General features: G+C 44.3%; 1 protein-coding gene across 3 annotated transcripts in view; it reads left to right on the top strand.

The window, feature by feature from the left end:
• Positions 1-10,667: 10,667 nt before the first annotated feature.
• The window catches only part of TOX2 (TOX high mobility group box family member 2), a 257,019-nt gene continuing 248,990 nt past the window's right edge, over positions 10,668-18,696 (top strand). The window contains exon 1 of one of the 3 annotated variants that reach the window (XM_048820163.2): positions 10,668-10,867. In XM_048820163.2, the coding sequence (XP_048676120.1) occupies positions 10,766-10,867 (102 nt within the window). In that variant the 5' untranslated portion in view covers positions 10,668-10,765. Of the gene's footprint in view, positions 10,868-11,235; positions 11,354-18,696 lie in introns of those variants that run through there. The other 2 variants (XM_048820161.2, XM_048820162.2) reach the window with 2 other exon arrangements.

Here is an 18,696-nt window from a genome sequence, read left to right as displayed (position 1 = left end):
GTGCAACTTTAATTTTAAGTTAATAGGTTCTTGCGTGTGATAATTTTACATAAGAACATGTGAACCATTTATGTTACGCTTTGCAAAATCCAGTCCTCCAGGCACTCTAAAAAAGTATCTTTTCAATTTCCATGAAATAAAAAATGCAAGTTGTAGGATCCTATAGACTTTGCTTCCATAAAACTCTTATTGGACCAAAGCCAAAAGTCCTTAATAGGGACTGATGAAAGCATTTGGCCCTGATCTAGCGAGGCACTTAAGCATGTGTATAACTTCAAGCACATGGATAATCCTATTAACCTGTGGTTTGCAAGATGTGAGCCTTTCTGATTTGATCTATTGTTGATTATGGGATTTTTGGGTGAGGAAGTTCTGCAGGATTGAGCCCATAAACCCTGAGCTATCCCACATGTGACTGGATCTTAGATTCTTGTGCTTGTTCAAAATAAGGATGATGTAAATTATCATGTGAGTGTCCTTAGTCCTTTCCTAGACTGTTGGGAGAGTTTTGTGCTTTGTTTTGTTTGGGTTTTTGTAATGTTGTGTCCTATCAGTGACATTAATTACACAGTAATTGCCTTGGTACTACGGAACAACTCTCCTCTCTTTTTTAAATAGCTTTTCACACAATGTGTAAACTTTGTGTATGTGCTGCATTTCTTGTGTCATGAAATAGCATGTAGACAAAATAATGTTTTTCCTGTCAGAAATTCAATGGGGATCCAAAGCAAACTGACAGGTGGTTAAATAGCTGCATTTATAAGGATGTCAAGAAGATTTTTCCTTTTTTTGGACAGGTACCAAAAACCTCAAGCCAAAAAGAAGGCTAATGCCATCTGTTTTGGAAGCAGAGATGTGCAATTTTACTTTAGATTTTACGTGACGTAAAATGTCAAATGGGTAACCTTGCTTTATGGATCAAATCCAGTTTATATGAATGCTTTTATTTACTCACACAGCTCGTAATCCAAAGCCCATTGCATTAAACAAATCCTTCTATTGACTTCAGAGAGCTTTGAATCAGGCCCATGTAATAGGAAGTTTTTCAGCTGCATTTAATTTTGTGTTACATGTAAATCCAGATGCAATGTGGATTTAGTTAATCCAGTTTCGTTGCAGTTGTATTAATTTGCATTGTATTTATTGATAGTTGGTTTTATTCATTTGTTCAGCATTTTTTAGTAACCCAGGACAACTTAATACTGATGAAACTACTGAATATTGGAGATCTATATACTTCCTTGCAGAAATGAGAAGTGTAGCTCTGAATTAAATAGTGTGATTCGAAGTTCTCTGATACAAACTGGAGATAAGACTTAAATGTCAAAGATAGAGCTGTGTAATACAGCACTAAATTAATATCCATATTTTAAAACAATAAACTGTACAGTATTAAATTATGTTTAAAAATCAATCTAAAGGATAAGCTGAAAAAAATATACGTTTTTAAAGTTAAAGTGCAGTTGGAGCTGGGTGAATATTTCAAAACAAATAATTTATCTGACAAATTTAGCCTATTTTTCTGCTCCTAAAATATCTACCTGACAACAGGATTCTCTCAATATTATTTGTTATTCAGATTTTTTCTATTATTTTACAAAAATTAACTTTAGTTTGATCTCAAATTGTTCTCTGCAAGAGTTCGATACTTGAAATTCTAGCTGTGTTGCCTGAAGATGATTGGACAGAAAGGTCACATGGTATTTTGTTCTTTGATTGAATGCTTGAATGTGTACATTTAAAATTCAGTCTTTGTGAATACTTGTGCATACAGCCCTGCAATTTCTTTTCCAGGGATAAGCATGGCTAAGGAGAATGAAAACATTCTATTTTTTGCAGGATTCACACAGATCTAAAAATGACCATGACAAAATTGCACCTTCTGACTTGGTGTGTCTGCTTTCTGGGGCTAAATTCTGTCCTGGTGTAAATAATGCAATCCCACTGATCTCACTGGAATTGTGCTTACTTGTGCCAAGCTGAATTTGTCTCTTTGTGTATTTGAGATGCATTCATTTACTGTTTTGATGTTTGGCCAACTCCTGAGGTCTTTGCTCTGTTTTTGCTGAATCTGTATTCATAGATTTCAATAGGAGTTTTGTTCAAGTAATGGCTGAGTGAAAACGGAGGGTCTGATCAAACCTCTCTTCAGAATGAGGAACGCCTTGCTCCCAGGTGAAAAGGATTGTCAGTCACATACATGGCAACATCCCCACCTTTTGCCACAGGCCCTGGAGAGGGCCATCTGTAGGTCTGGGAATCTGCAAGCGAGTAGGGGGCAAGGAGTAAGCAGGCCAAGGGTAGGAGATATGCCTTGTCTTCTCAGAAGGCCCACAGAGACTCCCCAGGAATGGTAATAGAGTCCAGGCTGTACTAATTCCCCATCTCTCTGTGACAGGGATCCCCCTCTTCAGGAAACCCTGGGACGCTCACCAGCTTCATTGGAGCCCCACTATCAGGGACTTTAGGTGTGCTGCTGGGGTGAAAGAACCTCCACGCAGATAGCCCTGGCCTTTCCCTGGTCTCCTGGAGTTCATGAGCCAGCCCAGCAGCCTGTTCCACTGGTGGGAGTGGATTCGGGGGTGGAGAAAACAATTCTACCCCCATGGCAGAACAATTTGGGGAAAATTGGGAGAATCTTGGAAACTTTCCCCCCTTTCCACCACACACCTTCCACAGATTTCCCTGCAGTAACTGCGTCTTGAGTAAGGACCTTAAGAGCTGACTGTGTTTATTCTTGTTAGTTCTACAGTCTAATACGGCAACGGGGGAGGGGGGGAGCTGATTTTCCCCCTGCTTTGTGCATCATCAGCAACATTTCCCACTACATCCTGGTTGCAGATTCCTTATTTCTGGTGGTGTGTGAGGTGAGGTGAGCTGAGTTTTAAGGGCTAGCTGGTAAGGTCACTTTGAGCTGGGCATTGCTGAGAGAAAACAAATATGGAACTTCACATTTTTCTGGCCACTTTTCTGATTGTAACTAACCTCTAATGAGCTATAATTTTCAAGAACTCCCTAATATTCTGACTCTGATTTAGATGTACTGAGACTGGTTTACTTCTTGCCACACACACAGCTTAGCCCTTTATTCTGTAGCCTTTGGCATACACAGAATTGCACTGGGGAAAATGTTTATTTTCCAAATTGTAGTACTAGAGTGCAGTTGTAAGAGTCACAGTCTAGTGGTTATGGTACAGGGCAAAGAGGCAGGAATTATGGGCCAAGATTTTCAAAACTAACCACCTAAAGTTAGGTTACTAAGTCCATATTTAGGTACCTGCCCGATTTTCAGAGGTACTGAGCACCCAACAGCTACCATTGAAGGCAGTAGGAAGTAGTGCTCAGCATCCAGCAGGTGCCTAAATATAGACCTAGGAGACTAATTTTAGGTTCCAAGTATTGAAAACTTTGGCTTAAAGCTTTCTCTGCCAGGTGTGTGCTGGGCAGATTTTCAAAGGCACAACAGATAGTAATTCCCAAATGCACCTATGAATATCTCCCATAAAGTTTTAAGCAGAGCAGATAACTGATTAAGTGTCTTCCCAGCTTCTCTAGCTCTGCTCTCCAGATGCTCAGTCTCCATCCCTGTTTAAGTTCTAAACAGGCATTTTCTGCTCCCTGTCCACTACTCTCTTATCCCCACCCCTACATATCTTCTTGGACACTATAAGCATTTAGCTTTTATAGAGAGACATTTTATAAGTATATCTGTGTATGTGCAGAAACTAAGCACTTAGGTACCAGTGCTGGAAAAATGCATATGCTTAAATTTCCTCTTGCCAGTAATACCACTGGCTGCAATATGTTAAACTCATGAGTATGTGTTTTCAGGATTAGCGCCTTTACAAGAACAAACTGGACAAAGCCGTTAAGGGTGGTGAAGTGGGGATTTGGACCAGAGTGGGTACTGTACACAAGAACAGTGGCTGAGGAAGTTTCACAAGGGGTGCAAAGACCCAGGTCAGGAGCTTCCATCCTGCACACTTTAGAAAGTGCATAAACAGGGAGCTCTCCTGTGGACCTTTGGGAGTCCAAAGGAGAGCAGCGCCCTCCTGTGAACTTCCTGTGGCCTAGGAGGTCCAGGAGAGAAGAGCTGGGAGATGGTCCTTTCTGAAAGTTCTGCCAGCAAAAGCACTGAATGATTTAATGGACAGGAGCTACGAGGCCATTTGTTTGATGAAAAGGGCTTTTTCTGCCAGCTTCCCCTGGTGTATGTGAAAACAGTTAGAGATATTGAGAGGAATAACCCTTTTCTTTTGTGATGACTGATTTTTCAAGTCAGTCCGTGTAGGAGGTCTAGTGAAGGGAGATGAATGGACAACGTTTGACATCTCTGAGTGTTGTGAGACTTATGCTCTAGGGATTGGAGAAGATGTTAGGAAAATATTTCTATATTTTGAAAGAGAGTGATTTTAACATGTTTAGAATGGGACTGATTTAATATAATAATTGTTTAAAAAATCAGTTTGTATCTGCTGAGGAGATGCCATGTGTTTGGTGATGAAATGTGTTAATTTTCATGGGCAATACAGGAATTAAATCTTGCTTGAAGTGAAAAAGTCAGTGCAGCCTTAACTGTGGAGTTGCAAGCAATGTCTCAGTGATATATGAAATACCAGAATGATAATAATTAATAAAGATAATAACACAGTAAAACCTTGCTAATTCACACTAATGTCTGAGAGGCTCCTCACTAATTACTGAATTTTGTGAATAAACAAGCCAAAATAATGCATCAGAAAATGCACTTTGTTCAGTTATTTTGACAACTCTCGTTTAGGTTTAATTATTTATACTTCATAATGTACTAGTCTCTGTACTGGGGTAGATTTACAAAAATAATGAAGCCTTTGTAATATGACATTTCTCTACATGCTTCCAACAAAGTGGGTATTCACCCACGAAAGCTTATGCTCCAATACATCTGTTAGTCTATAAGTTGCCACAGGACTCTTTGCCACTTCACTACAGCATCTGCTGAGAAGTGGGGAGACAGCACCATTTTTGGGTATGTGTGACTTACTAAATGTGCAGATTAGCAAACTGCAGTTCAGGGAATTTGTACTGTAAAATAATATACACTTCCATAGTGCTTTCCATGGAAGGATCTCAAAGCACTTTACAAAAACAATAGAGAATGTCTGAAAGCAAAGCAGAGGTGGTTATTAAACACAATATTGCTAACCCTGAGCATTCAAAAATCACAAATCAGCCCCCTGAAATCATTAGGTTTATTTCTCTTTTGCCTTTTGAGCCTTTAGACAGCACTCAAGTCACATTTTCAAGCTTTTTGCCACAATCATGAGGGCTAGAAACTTCATTTTAATATCAGTGAAAGCTGAGATTCTCTTGTAATCACTTGACTCCAGGAGCTAAGATTTTAAGAAAAATATCAAATATTGTGAGAGTTTGCAACACTGTCACAGGTGGTAGGAAAACTCCCCATAACTTAGAGACCTTAGAGAATCCACAGACTAGGTGGGTTTGCAGCACTGAGATCCTCTAGGCCTCCTCATTGCAATTGGATGTGCAAATAGCTGTGCGGCGAAATAAATAAATAAATAAAATGGCCATTTCTATCAGTTACTTGCCAGAGAACATAGACTCAGACCTGATCATGATGATCCACACAATGGTGGTCTCAAAGCTTGATTACTGCCATTCATATCTAGGAATGGAACCACACATCCTGAAAATACTCCAGCTGATACAAAACACAGGAATCCATCCACTCAGCAACACAGTGCACTGCAAATGTATCACCTCAGTGCTCTGTTCCCCGGCTACCTTAGCCACCTGAGATATTGCCTCTTCCTTCAGCGCCTATGACAGCTATGTTCCACCTGAACAATGAAATTCTTGATCAGTCAGGGGAGGCTCATGAATGTGGCAGACCAAACCTTCACAAGAGATGGGCTGATGCTATGGAACTTGCTCCATGGCTGCCTTCAGAACTAAATACAAGATTAATTACTTTGACCTGCCTTTTCCCTAATAATTTCTTTGCGCGCACACATACACACAGAGTACACCTACTGAAAAATTCTATGGTCTACACAAGCTTACTCCTACCAGATGGCGAAGAGAGCGTTTGTTATTTTTATTTCTTTAATAATTATGAAGCAGGAGAAATTTCAGCTGCAAAAGAAAAGTTAATTAAAAAGTTCAATGTGGCTGAAAATAAGGGGTTAAAATGGAAAAGCCATTTCATGCCTTCCTTAACTATGGAATTGCTATTTCTCCACCCTGCCTGGTGCAAGCTGTGGTTCTCCAGGCCCCAGTTCTGTTTACTGGCTCTTTCCAAATGCTCTATGTCACATGCTAGCATACAGAACAATTCCCAGAGGCCAGATTAGGGAATTGTCATTTCTACTGTCAATAATTGGCATAAAAAATTAAAATAACAGCAGGTTTGCACAGAACAGAGGCATATTTTGGTCTAATGATTTTGGATAGTTGAAGAGTAAGTGCCTAAGCTCAGGACAGCAGATAGTGCTCATATAATCCTGTGCAGGGTAGGGAGCTGTGAACTCACAGTCTCTGATTTTCATTCCACCTAATTTCCTTTATGAGGTTGTTGGTGCCAAGTATTAAATATCAATATTAATTGTAATTCCTGGAGAAGACCTAATAGTTGACATGGACCCAAGTAATCATGGCAACTTTGAACGTCCCCCCCACCCCACCCCCGTTCTTCTCCTCATCAGTCTGGGTTACTGGAACAGATTAGAACCCAATTTAGAGTTAAAACAGGTTATTAAAGATTCCCCAAATCTCCACTGGGTTCTAATGTTAGCTATCCTGCAGCCACTGTGGCCTGAGGCACTCCCTTTGCCTTCTCCACAGGAGTCACCCAAAACTTAGCTTTTGTTTTTAATAAGTAATTAATAACTGAGAACTGGAACATGATGGAGTGATGAGTCCTCCTTGCCAATAGCTTGCTTCAGCTAGCCCCATGCATAGTCAGGCTTCAGGCTTGGCGCAGCTGCTGTGACAGAATATGTGTCTGGCCAAGCTGAGCATCTTCCCATAGCAGCTCCCTCTGCTTACTCTCCCCAGACAAATCCCTATTTCCCCCAGCTAGGCCTTTCTCTCACATGCCCAGCAACTCTTCCTCCCGCAACAGACCTCTTGGTTCTCTTACATCCCAACCCTTACTTAGGGCAGAACTCGTCTTCCTTTTTTTTCTTAGCCCCATGGCCCAACCCCTCCACACTGTAGCACCCTACATTCTCCAGTGCTCATCTCCCCCATGTAGTAGTCCTATGAGCTTTTGCTCAGCTCAGCCTTTTCTCATGACCACCCTCTTTTCCTTTCTTTCCTTCAGCTGCTTGTTACGGATCCCCACCCCCTTGTACCAGGGAGAGTGCTGCATAGTCCTCCTCGACCTCCCAGATACTATATGACCTACACCCCTTTTCTGGTGAAGAACATCAGAACCTAGTAATCATCACCAGAAACACTGATCCCAGGAAATTAAAAAGTTGTATTAAAAAGCCTGGATCCAACCTCTCACCCACTTTCCCCTTGTGTTTGGCCCATTCCCACAGGGTGTGCCCCTAGTGGAGGGGTGGCCAACCTGTGGCTCTGGAGCCACATGTGGCTCTTCAGAGGTTAATATGCAGCTCCTTGCCTAGGCACCGACTCTGGGGCAGGAGCTACAGGCGCCAACTTTCCAGTGTGCCAGGGGGTGCTCGCTGCTCAACCCCTGGCCCTGCCACAGGCCCTGCCCCCACTCCACCCCTTCCCACACCCTCCCCCTGAGCCTGCAGTGCCCACGCTCCTCCCCCGAACCTTCTGCACGCCACAAAACAGCTGATTGGGAGGTGTGTGGAGGGAGAGGGAGGTGCTGATCGGTGGGGCTGCCAGTGGGCGGGAGGTGCTGGGAGCGGGGGCGGGGGGAGAAGATGGGGGGCTGCTGACGTATTACTGAGGCTCTTTGGCAATGTACATTGCTAAATTCTGGCTCCTTCTCAGGCTCAGGTTGGCCACTCCTGCTCTAGTGCATAGCTTAGCCTCTCCCTGGGCCAAATTCTGCTCATTTATGCTAATGTCAATCCAGAGTAATTCCACAGAAGTCCATGGATTTGCAGTGGTGTAAATGAGAGCAGAATATGATCCTATGTATTGTCGAGTACTTACCAGGCCTATCCTGAGACTCCTATTATGGAATTAGCTGCAGGAACAGCTCCCTTATGCCTGTCTGCAGGCTCAGCCATGTCTACATTACCGGTGCTACAACACAGCTACAGTGCTGCAGCACCGTGGCACAGACACCTCCTACAGAAACGGAAGGGGTTTTGCCATTGCTGTACCTCAAGCAGCGGTAATTAGGTTGACGAAAGAATTTCCGAGGGTTAAGTCGGAATTGCTGCAGCGCTCAGGGGTGTGAATTTTTCACACCCCCGTGAGCTGTAGCTATGTTCACCTAATTTAGATCAGGCCTAGGGCAAAAGCTTGCCAGGCCCAAGCTACTCTCCTTGCACCCATGGTGCTCAGCCCAGCCAGCCGTGGATGACACTAATAGATGCCCTCTCCAGTATGTAGCTTTCCGTTGAATGGGGGAGAAAAGGGATTCAGCCCATTCAGGGAGGAATTAAACAGGGAAGAAAAGAGTCAAAAAATAAGAGAACAAGAAAATGTACAAAGAAAAATAAAAAAACCTGACAAGGCAAATAAGAAAAGGAATGGAAAAGGAGAAAAGAGAGAAAATGGACTGCAAAATGGAGAGATGTGCCAGAACCTAGCGTGAGGAGCCAGTGTGAGGGTGCCCAGGTGACATTCCAACAAAACTACCTCAGCCTATGCCCATGCCTAGCCTGTCCTCAGAGGGACTAGCCTGTTATGCATAGCCCAACCCCGCCCCATACACAGCAGAACCTCAGAGTTATGAACACCAGAGTTACAAACTGACCAGGCAACCACACACCTCATTTGGAACCGGAAGTACACAATCAGGCAGTAAAGATACACAAAAAAAGGAAATACTGTACAGCACAGTAATGTGTTAAACGTAAACTACTAAAAAAATAAAGGGAAAGTTTAAAAAAATATTTGACAAGGTAAGGAAACTGGGTCTGTGCTTGTTTCATTTAAATTAAGATAGTTAAAAGCAGCATTTTTTTTGTGCATAGTAAAGTTTCAAAGCTGTATTAAGTCAATGTTCAGTTGTAAACTTTTGAAACTTTTGAAACTTTTGTGGTGGAGTGGGCAGGAGATGGGAGAGTCACCCGCATTCCTTGGTGAGTGGGGCAGGTGACTCAGATGAAATGGACCAAGATTAGCACCTGTCCTTGGGATGCACAGAGAGGAGGGAGAGTTTTGGACCTTTTCCCCCTTTCAAAAGTAGCCTCTAAATGTTGGGTGCCAACTTTAGACACCTGTGGGGTCCTGATTTTTAGAAGAAGTGAGCACACACAGCTCCCACTGAAGTCACTGAATGCTGTGGGTACTCAGCATCTCTAGAAATCAGGCCACTTAGTGGGTCACTAACTGTGATCATAAGTGCCTGATTTTAGGCCTCGGGGTTTGAAAATGTTGGTAATGGAACCTAACTTGAAGCACCCAAAATGAGAAACCACTTCAGAAGCTTTGGACTTGAGGCATGTTCCTGGGGGATGGGCAGGGAGGAAGGCCCTGCTCCTTTTCCTGGAGAGGGGAGGAAATAAGGAGACTCAACCTCTTTATGGTAGGGCAGAAAGAAAATATGCCCCTTTCAGAAGTGCAGGTGCAAACAGCGGCTCTGACCTTTGTAGGGAGAGGGTAGGAGAAACTCAGACACTCTCTAGAGATTGGGGATGGGTGGAGACTTAAGTATTTTGGAGGCCTGGGGCAAGAGGAGTGTAAAACTAGACCCTCTGAGGGGAGGGGGAGAGGCAGGAGTGCCAGCACCACTGGGGGTGGGGATAAGAGGTCCCAACTCCTTTCCTGAAGGGTGCTGATGAGAAGGTTGCAATCCCTCTCCTGTTGGGGAGCTGGGGTGGGGAGGGTGAAGGACCAGTTTCTCTGCTGCTTTGGGAGTGAGGAGTTAGGGAGGGTGAGGAAGAGTCTCAGCCACTCCCCTTTTTTTGGGGGGGGGATCCCAGTCAATCTCCTGACTGTAGGAGTTGGAGGGGGGGGGGATTTGGGAGGTGAGTCCCAGCACCTCTCTTGGTGGAGGGTGTGGGGGGAGGGTCCCAGCCCCTCTCCTTTGTGTGGTGGAGGTTGGAGGGGCCCCAACCCCTGTCATGTGGGGGGAATTCTGGGGTCCAAGTCCCTCTCCCGTGGGGGGAACTGAGGTAGGGGGTGCCAGCCCTGCTCCAGTTGTGGGAGGATTTGGGGGTCCCAGTGCTCCCGTTCTGGGGTTTTGGGGTGTCCCAGTGCTCCCGTCTTCAATGGGGGGGAAGAGTTTGGGTCGGGGGTCCCAGCCCCTTTTCTGTGGGGGGAGCTTGGGGGCAGCCCCTCTCCTGGGGGGAGTTGGGGTGGTCCCCGCCTCTCTCCCGTGCGGGGAGTTTGGGGAGGGGTCCCAGCCCCCCTTCAGTTGTGGGGAGGTGGGGGGGGGCAGCCCCTCTCCCTGGCGGGCGGGGGGTGGCGTCCCAGCCCCGCTCAGCGGCTCGGCGCCTGGAACAATAGCGAGCGAGCGAGGAGAGGAGCCGGCTCTGCCCCCCGCTCCCCGCCCCGCCCCTGCCTGCCGCACGCCCAGCCAGAGGCAGAGCCGCCGCCGCCGGAGGAGCCGGTTCCATGCCCGCTGGAGCCTCCTCGTGCCGCCGCCCCCGCTAGCCCCGCCATGGACGTTCGCTTCTACCCCTCGGCGCCCAGCGCGGTGGCCTCGCTGCCCGGGGCCGAGCCCGGCTGCCTGGGCCCCCTGGACTATTACCACTGCAACAAGGTACGGCGGGCGGGGAGGTCCGGGCCGAGCGCCCAGCCCGGCCGGCAAACTTGCCGGGCGGGACCTGTCACCGCGGGCGGGCGGGCAGGCGCGGGCCAAGCCCGGGTGCTCGCCGCCCCGGACGGGCCGAACTCCCCCGGCGGGCAGCCCAGTGCCGCAGGCGGCCGAGCCCCGGCGCCCGGCCGGAGGGAATTTCAAAACTAGTTCCGAGAGCAGCGCCCGGGCCGGCAGCGAGCCCCCGGGGGCCGGCAGCGGCGGGGCCGCCTCTGCCCCCATCGCGCCCCCGGGGCTGCTGCCTGCGAACCCCCCCGGTGGCTGGAGGGGAAAACAAAGCACCGCACCGCCAGCAGCGCGCACGCTGGGGTGTGTGTGAGAGCGAGGGGGTGAGTGGGGACGGGCAGGGGAGTTGCGTGCGCCCTAGAAGTGTGGCTCTGGGGCGATGGTTCGGGCTGGAGCACGTACGGGCTAGGAGAGACGCGCTTTCGGGTGAGTGTGGCCGCGTTGTGTGCTGGGTGCCTTTATTCACCCCTTCTCCGCGGGGATGCTTTGCCCAAAGGGATCTCGGCGTGTTTTTTCCTGTATTTCGCAAACCTGGCTTCCCCGGCGTGGTTAGCTGCCGGGCCGCGGCTCTTGGTACATTTGTTTGCATTTTTCGGAACTCTGTCTTTGGACTCCGGGTTCTTGCCCCCGCACTTGTCAGTATCTCGCTCGCCTTTTCATCCGCTTAACGCAGTTACTTCTGTTCAACACAGCAGACAGACCTGAGTTATGTATATTTCATAAGAGTTACGGTGCAACATAGCAATCTTTCTAACCTAGATTTCTCCACTTGCTGCTGCACGGAAAAACACCCCCCCCCTTTTTTTTTTTTTTTGTAACTAGCAAGGAATTTGGTGGGGAGTATTCGAGAGTGCCAGAGGTATTTTAGGAAATAATCCTTCATCCAAGAGCAGCAAGAGGATAAAGCAGTGATAGATAGATTCAGCACTCGAGGGACAGGTAGTTCTCTGCAAGTGCCACCCTGCTCCACGGGTTTGAGGAAAACAACACGTAAACATTTTAGTAACAGAACAGTTTGGAGTAAAACCTTTGGAGGATTATTTATATGGATAAGCTTAAAGGTGTAGCTGGGACTGGGTTTCATATTGCCAAGTTCTGGTGCTCATATTTAAAAAAGTTAATGAAAGTAGTGAAAGTTTTAATGTTTCAGAACTGCAACTAGAATGCCCATTTGTTTTTCTACGGTAACACTTTGAATCGAACTGAAGAAAAAAGCAATATGGTTTCTTAAGACTTAGCAAATGAATGTTCATTTGTAAACTGTACGTATTAAGCATTCTCTGCTGTTTGGGTCATTTGAATATCTTGTTTAACTTGAATTAGACTTGCTAATCTATAATCATTTCTTTAAAATGCCCAGATAATTTCTCTGAAGCTGAACAATTTTAATGGGAAATTACTTCCTTCCACCCCACTTTCGTTGGTTGCCCCTCTTTTTTTTTTAACAACAGGATCACTCTGAAAATACTAAAAATTGGGCAAACAGCTGCACGGGAGGGAAGATACATTTTCATTAGTACAGAAATATCAATTGTGAAAGGAGTCCAGGAGTACATAAGCAGAAGACCCTGAGAGCTATAACTCTAAAATACTGCTTGTTTTAATAATATTAATAATAATTATTATTATAATAATTATTAAGAAGATTGTAGAAATTAGCTTGTTTTCCAGTTTTTTTGATGTAGAAGATGCTGCATGGGTTATTCATCCAAAGCTCTAATTGGGGCAGTGCTCATTTGTCCGTAACCTGAGTGATATGCTCTTCCTGTGGCAGTTCGAGAGCAGAGTGCCCTGTCGTGGAAAGTCACAAAGTAAAAGTTAATATGTGCTTCCAAAAACTTTGACTTGAGCGATGGAGAAAATTCTGTGGGGCCCATTTTTGTGGACTCAACAGTGGGATTGGCAGGTTAGACTGTTGTGATCAGTTTGGAGCTATTTGTTAATACCTGTACATCCAGCGAGAGAACTGCTGTGAGTGCAATGCTCTGAGAGCACAGAAGGAGCTACTTTTCCCTAATTAATAGAGTAAAATAAGTAAATTTCTAGCCATTGCGCTGTCAAGCTGGATGGGATGTTGCACAGGAACGTACAGGGTACTGACCATGCCACCAGGTGCTGCTGTTGTCACTACTACTGAAGATCTTAAGACAGGCAGAGGAAGAAGGGAAAATACTAACCCTTTCCCTGATGTTTAGAACATTTTTTTTTCTGAGCTATCAAATGCCATTTGCTTATGCACAGTGGGCCAACTTTACCTTAAATGAGAGCCCACTGGGTTGAATTTTGTTTTATGGACCAAGTGCAGAGAGATGCAAGTGTGGCTAATTTTAATATAAAGATTGAGCAAGATGAACAGGAGGTGGTGTGCATCATCTGGTTCTACTCCAGGGTATGTTTGTGGGGTGTGGGGACAGACCTGGCTACTGTGTGTTTGAATTCTCCTATCCTGTTCTGCACAGTGCAGGCTCAATTTGTTGTGCAGTTACTGGTGGTCCACTCTTCTCTGTAGATCCACCTTCCCAGGCATTCCGTAGAGAGCTACTCCTTGTGTTTGCGTATTTCTTCTGAAGCAAAAGGCTGCTTCCCCCTGTGAGATCTTCCCCTTTCATGAGACTCTTGGTCATCATATACAGATTCCCCTCCACTCATCCATGATACGTACTGTGTGTTTAGTGCTGACAAAGTGCTCATCATTGAACAACACATACAGATACAGACACGGAGAAGGCAGATGTGGTGTAAAGTCTGAAGGAAGAGGGAATGAACGCCTTAAAGGAGGTTAATTATCACTACTCATGGCCATTACAAATGTTAATTTGTTTTTGAGCTGGCTGTGAATAAGGAGAGGGCAGTAACGTGGTGCTGCATTCTACGTGCTACTCTTCTAACCCTTAATTCAGACCTGTGGGTGAGCGGCAGCTTTTCAGCATGATCCCCCTTCTCTATTATTAGACGAGAGTCTGGGCTGGAAGCTGATTGAGGTGGGAAGGACTCTTGGGCCTGGCTCGTGCTTCCTCTTCCATGGGCTGGTTCTTGTGCTTGAAGTCTCCATCTGCTGTAGCCCATGAAAGCTTATGCTGAAATAAATTGGTTAGCCTCTAAGGTGCCCCAAGTCCTCCTTTTCTTTTTGCGGATACAGACTAACACGGCTGCTACTCTGAAACATCTGCATTGAGAACCTCAGTAAATATATAATGTGAATAAGGAGGAGCTCAGAAGTAAGTTTAAAGCTCTTGGGCTAAAGTGCTTTTAGTTTTAGGTGGGCTCTTTCCCCCCCACCCCCCGGCCTTTTGAGTATGTGGAGAAACACCAAGATTGAAAGGAGTGCGCAGTGTCACAGTGTATAAATAGCTCTAGCTGAGAGCATAACAATAGCTCTGCCTGTGCTATGGCTGAGCCAATAGGCACTTTCAGTACAACCAGCAAGCTCACTGAGGAAACACTCTTTAGCCCAAAGCATCCTGAAATGTTAATGTAATTGTTTTGTGCACTTACTGAACATGATATTGTTATCATGAGATTTCCGATCTCATCTGTGCGCTGCAGTGAGCTGCAATTCCTTTTTACAACTATTGAGGTGCCTATTATGCATCGGCATTTCCATTTTAAAAAAGACAGGCGCTTTTAAAGATAAAATGAAATGGGGGCATATGTTCAGCACCACATGCAAGGGACTGCCTGTGCATCTAAAGCTCTCCCAATGGGCTTCATGGGAGTGGGGCCCTCCGTTAGCTGTGTGCAATGGCGAATGCTAGCTCATGTAGGGCAAATTCTGGCCTCATTATGTGGCTCTTCTTCCCACCTTCCCTCTGGGGAAGGGAAATGGTTAGTGGAACCATACCTGTCCTCCTGCCCAGGCACTCCTGTTGATACCTATTACTGTAGCCTGTGAGTGCCCTCCTACTCCAGTCCCATTCCAACCATCCACCCTGAGGCATGGGTGCCTGGCATTGGCACCTCCTACTCCTGCATGCACATCAGTTCTTTTACATTTAGCGCCACCTACTGGGGTGGGGGGAAGATCTCCCCAGCAGGCTAAGGGTTTTTTACGTGCTTAGGTGTATTATGATGCATTTTCCTCAGACTCTAAGAAGCCACTTATTTTTCAAGTTGTGTTATTGTTTATTGTGAATATATTATGTACATGACCAAGGCAGCACACATCTGTGGCATGTAAGATGATTGACACTCCGTCATGTGATGGTTTTTACACACCCCTGCCTGCTCCATGAAAAACTTGGGTTCATGCCCACTTTGGTTGAAACGAATATTTATATGTGTCCTTTGCTTTTAAACAGTGTTTGAAATCCATGGTAAGTAAATTATGTGTAAAGGGTTCATGGTAAATTGCAGTTTTATTGTCCTAGGGCCCCATCCTGCTCCCAGAGCCTTCAGTGAGCACGTACATTGTATTAGCTGAATTGTTGGCATGTATGTAATGAATAATTCAGGTACATTGAATATTACTTATTTTAATTAAAGGCCCAGTTGTGCAATCCTTATTCAGGGAAAACTGCTACTGAATAAAAGTAAGATAGTGGGGATCTTGCCTGAATGAGGAAAGCAGTATCAGGACTGTTCTTTGTCTTATGGGCTATAGGCTTCAGTGTTATGTTGTAATGTACTGGGTGTGTTATTGGGCTTCCAATGCCCTTGCCTCTTATCTCTAGAAGGAACTTTTGACAGTGAATGAGTATGTTTCTGTATATTTCCCTACATAAAGAAATTTAAATATAGATCCCTCTTAACTATAACTGTGCATATTAAAAAGTTCTTGATATTAAATTTGCAAACAACCTGGTAATCATAATTACTGAACATAGTTTAAGTTGTCTAACTCATGGTATATTTCACTCTCTGGTGTAGAGAGTATATCTCTTTTAACACTAGGAATATATGCTCTGCTTGGTGCACCTCCCATTATTCTTAATGGGAGTTATGCACACACGTCAAGGGAAAGCTGTAGATGCCTTAACATGTCAAACATCTTTAGAAGTCAATAGCATAATCAAAACCTGTGCCCTGAGCCAGAGGTTCTCAACCTTTTTCTTTCAGAGTCCGCCCCCCCACCCCATCCCACAATATGCTATAAAAAATCCACGGCCCACCTGTGCCACAATAACTGGTTTTCTGCATATAAAAGCCAGGGTCTGCATTAGGGGCTAGCAAGCAAGGTAATTGCCTGGGGCCCCATGCCACATGGCTCCCCTCCCTCCCTCCCCCCCAAGCTACATTGATCAGGCTTCAGCTTCAGCCCCAGGTGGTGGGGCTTAGGGACTTGGGCTTCAGCCCCATGCGGTGGGGCTTTGCCTTTCTGCCCTGGGCCCTAGCAAGTCTAATGCTGGCCCTGCTTGGAGGCCCCTCTGAAACCTGCTCGAAGGCCTCTAGGGGGCCCTGGACCGCTGGTTGAGAACCACTGCCCTAAGCCTTTCTAAGAAAACTATTAGTTACTTTGCTGCTTCAGATATACCATAACTTCCCTATATTTTGCCTTCTCAGTTCTTAAATTGATAAAAAACTATTTTGTTAATATACTGTCATAAATTATAGATAATTAAAACCCACAAGCCATGAGATCAGTATTAATTTGTACCAACATTTTCTTCTTAAAAAACAAACACTCATTAGAAACTGAATCTGCCCTACTGGTATAAAACAGGGTCAATCTAATGAATACATTTTTATGGAACATTCTGTTTTGTTTTGACTTTTACTGTACGTTGTAAATTGCAGTGATAAACACTGGCCTTTTTCAGTGTTTTATTACTTTGCCATGCTGAAAGATAAAATATTTTCTGTTCCTTTTTACTTTCTAAGCCAGTTCTGTTTTGAAGAAACATAAATCTTTTTTTCTTTCAAGAGAGAATATTGGATAGGGAATAAAATGTCCAGTAAATTTTTAATTTGGAGTTTATTTTATTCTCACTTTGTGCAGGGAACTCCTCTTGATAGCAAATGTTGAATAATTCCCTGAAGATGGGCAAGGACCTACAGTCTTGGGAATTATCTGAGTCACTCACTGGGCCATCCCAGCTTCCTATAGCATATTCTTTGATGGTTTATGCATTCTATCTGCATAGTAGAAAGTGTTTGAAGCTCTATTTTGCCGTGGGCTTTATTAAATCAGAAATTCAGAGCTAAATAATGAATGCCCATCCATTCATAGAAATTGTTGTTCTAGTTATATGTGCAGAGAGAAGGCTTTATTCTAGCTGCTTTTGGAATAATAGAGATATCTTGAAGACTACGGTGGTTTATATAACAATATGGTTGTAAAGATCAGTTCTGATTAAATCCCTTAAAGGCCTGATCCATAAAAGTTTTATTCGCATGTAGTGAGGAGGGAGTTGGCACACTGAAGATAATGGATCAAAATCTTAAAGTTTCTTTTACTTATTTATGATTTTTCAAATTGACTATGAACATTTTCCTTAAAATCACTGGGCCAGAGTCTGATTGTGGTTATGCAGCCATAAATCTGGACTAAATATTGATGTCAGCAGAGTTACTGCGTACTGACAGTGGTATAACAGAGATCAGAATCTGTCTCCGTGCATGTACAGTCAAAAAAGCATTACTGGTGAAAAACTGTAGTTGACTTCGTATTCATAAAAAGGAGCAGTTCTATAGTGGTTTATAAAAGTGTACCACACACATTATTCCTGCTTGCTCCAGGGATGATTGTTAATGTAGAGGACACCTGTGACCCATGCTATGCTCTTTATCCCTGTTCTTTCAGTGTCCTACTTTTGCTATTTGTTTTATTCACTACGGGTAAAGTAGGATTGTTTGCTTTTTAGGGTATTTCTGCATGTTCCACTATTGCTTTCCTTGTGTGTCTGTATTAATCTGCAGAAGAGGCAGGGACCACTCTGTATCCATATGCAGATTATTCAAGCCAGCAGCATTTTGTTGTGAATCAGGAAGGCGGGTGGAGGAGAGGGGGGAATGTGTCATCCCACTAGATGTGGAATGAATTTTTTTTCCAGTTACCTTTATGTTCATCCTTTTTATGAATAGTGCTCTAAATGCTTTTACCATAAGTTGGATTATATCTTTCAGTATAAATGAAGCATATAATTGTGTTTTCCTAACCGCTGTACATTAAAAATAAGTTATTATGCTGCTAATGTGTTTTCCTAGACAATTTTCCATCTAGTCACTATCAGGCTTCTGTTTTTAGCTGTTGCGTACAACATCTTCTCTGGCTTCTTTCTGTTTTATTTTGCATTGCTAAAGTATGGGTGAAATGGTGCCATGATTCCAGTTTTGCTACCATTAACTCTTAATGGGAGATTTGAGTTTTAATGTTCCCCTTTTGTGATTTTTCCGTACACCTTTTTTATAATTAAGGCTTATATTTTGGAATTCATTTCGTGTAGGGAGGGAGAAACCTACAATGCAACATACACTGAAATGAGCAATAATCAAAGTTGTTATAAAGATGTGGTTGAGAATGGTGTTAAATCATCTGTCTGACTCACTTATGAGTAGGTTTAAATATTTTAGTCATGTGCATCCTCCCTTCTTTTATAGTTCCATTTTTCAAAGAAGAAATGGCATCCATCAGAAAAAAAAATCCAGAAAGGAACAGTCTCCTGTGTAGCCTGCAGGCTGAATCTTTGCATTATGCCACAGAATATCCATCCTCCATTGTAATCTTTTGCATAGATTGGTTGACCTCTGTAGATATAATTAAATCTCTTCCTGGCTACTGTATGGTTTCATTTCAGCTCTGTGCTGTATGTATCTGTTAGGTAAGTGTTAAA

This window comes from Caretta caretta, chromosome 13 (genome assembly GCF_965140235.1).
Source record: "Caretta caretta isolate rCarCar2 chromosome 13, rCarCar1.hap1, whole genome shotgun sequence".
NCBI classification, from domain to species: domain Eukaryota; kingdom Metazoa; phylum Chordata; order Testudines; family Cheloniidae; genus Caretta; species Caretta caretta.
The sequence above is the reverse complement of the archived record's forward strand: the minus strand, read 5'-3'. Positions and strand labels throughout refer to the sequence as shown.